This window comes from Daktulosphaira vitifoliae, unplaced genomic scaffold (assembly GCF_025091365.1).
Source record: "Daktulosphaira vitifoliae isolate Bord-2020 unplaced genomic scaffold, ASM2509136v1 Scaffold_3, whole genome shotgun sequence".
NCBI classification, from domain to species: domain Eukaryota; kingdom Metazoa; phylum Arthropoda; class Insecta; order Hemiptera; family Phylloxeridae; genus Daktulosphaira; species Daktulosphaira vitifoliae.
In genome coordinates, this window is record NW_026099574.1 from 5,329,986 (window position 1) to 5,335,308 (window position 5,323).

Sequence of the window (5,323 nt, forward strand, 5' to 3'; positions counted from 1 at the left end):
CTTGGGGCATTATTACATGAAGGTGATCAAAAATTATTAGAAGACATGTGACTTTCAAAGTTAAATTGCATAGTGGCATTTTAAGTCAATATAAAAAAACAGTATCCATTTATAGGTTTTCATTACTTTATTTTACCTATATTCACAGGAAAAAAATATAAACAATAATTTGATTGTTAAAACTTAAAAAGTTTTTAGAGAAAAAACTTAATAAATTAAAATTAACAATTTAGTAATAAATTTGTACAAAAAAAAAAANACAAAACAATACTGGTTTTTCTTTTTTTGTAAGTTACTAGTATTTTACAACAGTTCTTCAAATTTATAACAAATAAGTATAAAAAATACATAATAAACAGAATGAAGTACATTGGTTGCAAACAAAAATTACAATATTACAGTTTAAAATACTATTTAACGGCAATCAGGGCAGTACCAATTTCCTTTCGGGGCAACTGTGATACCAACACAATCAAAGTGAAACCATTCTACTCGACAGTTAGGATTATCACATGCAATCATCTCAGATACCTCATCATAAGGGCATCTACAGTGACAATATAATCTTTCAGTACTTTGTACTGCTTTTTGTTCAACAAATTTTGGTAGCTCTATAATTAAATTACCAGAGTCGTCGCTGTCTGATTCATTGGAAACGGGAGGTAAATTATTTTTGCTTAATCGTACATCAACAATTGGTCTTGATTGTTGAGAAGTAGATAACTTAGGTGTATTTTGGACTAAATAAGATAATTCTGACTTTAATTTTTTTTTTACTTTTTTTTTCTGAGGTGGAGGAGTTTTTTGAGGATTTATTTGAATTTTAAATGAGTCTCCATTTGCAATTTCTTCATCACTACTGTCATAACCAAAAAATTTTCTTTTTTTTGGTTGTCGTTTGGACTGACGAGTATCATTAGGTGACAAACTACAATTAGTTGTATTAATGGTATTTGTTGAATAAATAGATGAATTAACTGAAAGTGGAGAAGAAGTATATGGCATTGCTTTCAATATTTGAGAAGAATTCTTGGAATTCGGAATAAACTTTGGCTTGGTTTGACGTTTTGTATATTTCTTTTTAAGAGATGACGACTCTATCGATTTGTTTTTATTTGAATGTGATAAGATATGAGAATTTTGTATTTCATAATTGTTATCTAATATTATACTTAAGTCTTCATGTACATCATAAATTACACTTCTACCATTACATATCTCGGCAGAAGTTTTATTTAAGTCATTTTTTATATTTGTGTCTGTTGTATGGGCTACTTCATTATTATAGAATGATGGTAAACTATCAATTGAAGTACTATGATTCTCTTGTTCTTTAAAATGAAAACAATCACTCTGTTCGTTGTTCTGTAGTTTTTGAGATTTTGATACTACAGAATACTGTTGAGTTTTTTTAGAAATTTTCAGTATGTTATTTTCAGAAATAGATATTTGAGGTAAAAATTCATTTTGAATTTGTAAAGGGTCCTGATAATTTTTAACTTCTGGATTAATTTGTTGCGAACCATCTATCAAAAGTTTACTTATTTCAGGTCTTAAAGATACTGGATTGATATCATAATAATCTTCATTATCAGTGTTTGAAAATTCACTTTCTAAATCTGATTCCGCTGCACCCAAGTTAAAATTAGCAATTTTTTTAATACTTAATATTTTAACTTTTTTAACCTTCTTCTTTTTCTTATGTTTTTTTGGACTCTCAATAACAATATCATTTTTATTTTCTGTGTGAGATTCACATGAAGACGAACAAGATGAAGAACAAGAACAATTGGACCCACATGAACTAGATGAAGTTGATGATTCACAATGTGAAGTACATGATGATCTCTTGCAGGATGAGTTATTAAAAGAATTATTTAAAATATTTTCATTTCCATTGTAAATAGGTGTATTAATTTCATCTTGACAGAGTGGAGATTTAGGTTTTTCAGTTTGACTAGGTGATACAAGTGTATAATCATGATCTAATAATGCTATATGGACCAATTCTTTTTTTTGTTTACTTACATAATCCCAATAATTATTAACGCTCGGACTAGGAGATTTAGCAAATTTATCAGATTTGTATCTAGGTGTTTTTTCTGTTTCACTATCAGAAGATAGATTTAATGGTGGAAGATTGTAATTATCTCCTTTTTTCTTCTTTTTCTTTTTTTTAGTAGGAGATGTTACTTTTTTGTGAATGATTTCATGTTTAACTAGTAATTTTTTTGTAATAAATTTGCTATGACAAAGATCACATTCATATGGAATATTACCTGAATGCCATCTTTGATGAACTTTTAGTAATAGAGCATTAGAAAATGTTCTTTTACATTCTTCGCACGTAAACGTTGCTGGTGGAACACAAAAGTGGTATGTATATGGCCATTTTTTGGTTAAACATAATTTACATTCTTTACTATCTCTATTGTGTTTCCAAAACATATGTTCAAATATATCTTTTTTACTAAGATAAGTGATGTTGCATTTTAAACACATATGTCTCATTTTGTGTTTATTTACATGCAATGCTAAAGTTTGCTGATTAGGAAATGTATCTAAACAGTAATCACATGCATTGTGGGCTTTTCTCAAATGTACCATACATCTAAAAGCAGAAGGAATTTGACCTTTACCACAGAATAAGCATCTGAAAGATAAATTTTTCCAATTGCCAAGATCAGTACCTGGACACAAGTGGCAATGTAATTCACCATAGTTTGAAAAGGTAATTTTACACATAGTACAATCAAAGGTTTTTCTTGAATGTATACTACGTTTATGGGAGTTCACTTCTTTCATTTGTTGGGAAGTAAATTGACAGTTAAAACAATAAAATATATTATTAAATGGAATGTGACATGATTCATCAGTAGAATCAAAACTTTCAGAATTAAAATATATATTTTCTAATTCATTTAATTTGCTCTTCAATATTTTTACAACATCTTGAGAAGATTCATTTTTAACAGTCATGAATCGATGATGTTTTATCATATGTAGAGCTAGTTGTTTAGCATTAACTGCCACACAAGTAGAATTATGACAATAAATACATGTTAAGCAGGATGTTCTAATGCATTCTTTCAAAATCAAATTTACATTCATGTCATAAAGTTTTTGATCTAGTGTTAAGGCCATAACTGGTAGTTCATCGTGGCAATTTTTAGATACTTCATTAGAATGTAATATATCTGAACCATTTACCCAAGGACTTTTTTCTGATAAAACTGTATTCATACTTTTAATTCCTAATTTGAATTCTTCATCAACGTTAAGAGACTGTGATGTTTTTATATGTCCTGTTATATGATTTTGTTCAGTATTATTATAAGTCATATTAACAGTTGAATTATTATTTATTATGTGAGTATTTTTAGTGACCACTGGTTTTAATTGAATTTGATTAATGTCTTGAATATTTTTCGATAATAAATTTTTAGTACCAGTCTCATCTGCTATAGAAATGTCAGAACAACTTGTTTCTTGCAATGTGTGTTCAAATAATTCATCTTTAACAGCTTCATTAATTATTGAGTTAATAATTTCATTGATAACTATTTCTTCTATGGTATTTTCAGACATTTTACAACCCAAAACTACATCTAACACATCTAAATTGTCTAAGAGTAATTCATCATCTTCAGAGCTACTTTGTGATAGTTGAGATGTTGAAGTAGGTGGAATTGGAAGTCGAGAAGTGCTTATAGGTCGTGCAAAATATCTTTTATTTACACATTCGCTAAATACATCTTGAGCTTTATTTATGTACTCTGAAGCTACTAACTGATGAATATCTTGTAGATGACTAATTAAGTCCTTATGCTTGATAAATCTAGCTCTGCATACTATACAAAAGTATTGACAATGAGATTCTTTAATGTGATCAAATAACTTCATAGTTTGAAAATTATTTCCACAAATATCACATTTACTAATATTATTATATAAAGATATTTGTCCGTATTTACCGTTTGGTCGTTTTACTTGTTTATAACTACTTGATTTAATGCTGGTATTTAAATTATTTTTCATGGCCATTTTCATTAATCAAACATTTATACTATTCTTTGTACAATCAACGTATTTCTTTAAAATTATCGAATCTAAAAAAACATATTAAAAATTAATAAATTATCTATCTTATTATTATAATTTATAAAAGTATAATTATTAATGGTGTATGCAAATAGATTATGGATAATAAGATTAATACATCTTACAAAAACTATAAATAAAATAAAATCAACAAAATGATTTCTATAGAAACAGCTATGTTTAAATTATTTAAGTTCAAAGTAATAAGATTACAATTTTTCAATGAAGCGAGTTTACGCATTAATTATTTAAAGAACAAGTTAGTACCAAACATTAAAAGAATATCTTCTAATTATTTAATTAAATTCAAATATTCAATTAAAAAAATAACATAATTTTAAATAATATAGGTTCATTATATTAAAAATCTACACAAAAATTGGATCATTTTGTACAACCATTATTGAAAGAAAATTGTATTTTTGAATCTATTTAGTAAAAAAATATGTTAGAAAATAGATAAACGAAAAGCTGTGTCATTTAAAGACTATAAGTTTGTTTGAAAACTATCATACCTGTAGACTATCAACATTCATAAATAAAGATCTTATATAATGAAAGTAGCAAGTATTGATTTAACAAAAACTTTATTGTTGTACAACATGAAAATTAACAGTAATATGAGTTTAGAGCGACAAACCCGATTAGTGTTTAATTCACAGCAATTGATACCCCAATCCGGTCGCGGAAAATGGCGTCTGTTGACAACATTAAAATCAACAAAAGTTATCTTATAAAATTGTCATTAATTAATGTTTACGAACGTCAATGTGTATCTTTTTAGAATAATGATCTATATTTCACATTCAAGACATTCGATTTCATTTATTAAAATTTAATGTCAGGAAAAATGTAAAGTGTTATTTGTTAGTCACTGAACGACACTACCTCGTGCGTGACCCTTTTTGTTTTGTTGAAATTATTATGTTGTTATAAACCATATTTTGGAACCTTTAAAATTATTTATAATACATAACATCACCTTTTCCATTTTGAGATTAATAAGGATGTTATTATTATTATTTTATTAATTAATAAATTACAAAAAATCTTTTATTATTAAATAAAACTATTTGAGGTTAGGGCTTAGGTTTTATGATAAATAGAAAAGTGGGAGCATAGACATTGAGGTAAATTTGTGTATACACCAAAGAAAATATGGTTACTGATTAATGGTAATCTAGAGAATTATAATCAGACGTAAATATTGTTATCTACTTAT

At 26.8% G+C, this 5,323-nt stretch overlaps 1 protein-coding gene across 4 annotated transcripts; it reads right to left on the reverse strand.

Annotated features, from left to right (window-relative positions):
- Positions 1-260: 260 nt before the first annotated feature.
- On the reverse strand, positions 261-5,201 carry LOC126901180 (uncharacterized). Of its 4 annotated transcripts, none has more exons than XM_050677495.1 (2): positions 5,084-5,201; positions 261-4,109 (listed from the first exon to the last, which is right to left on the reverse strand). In XM_050677495.1, exon 2 carries the CDS (start codon positions 4,048-4,050, stop codon positions 415-417), a length of 3,636 nt encoding a protein of 1,211 aa, XP_050533452.1. In that variant the 5' UTR covers positions 4,051-4,109; positions 5,084-5,201; the 3' UTR covers positions 261-414. The 4 variants fall into 4 exon arrangements, with proteins under 4 accessions (XP_050533452.1, XP_050533453.1, XP_050533451.1 ...); XM_050677496.1 differs by having other exon boundaries at positions 4,990-5,114; XM_050677494.1 differs by lacking the exon at positions 5,084-5,201 and adding an exon at positions 4,742-4,983.
- Positions 5,202-5,323: the final 122 nt, after the last annotated feature.

Coding starts and splice junctions, on each gene's coding strand:
- LOC126901180 (XM_050677495.1), bottom strand. CDS start 4,050: ATGAAAATGGCCATGAAAAATAATTTAAATACCAGCATTAAATCAAGT.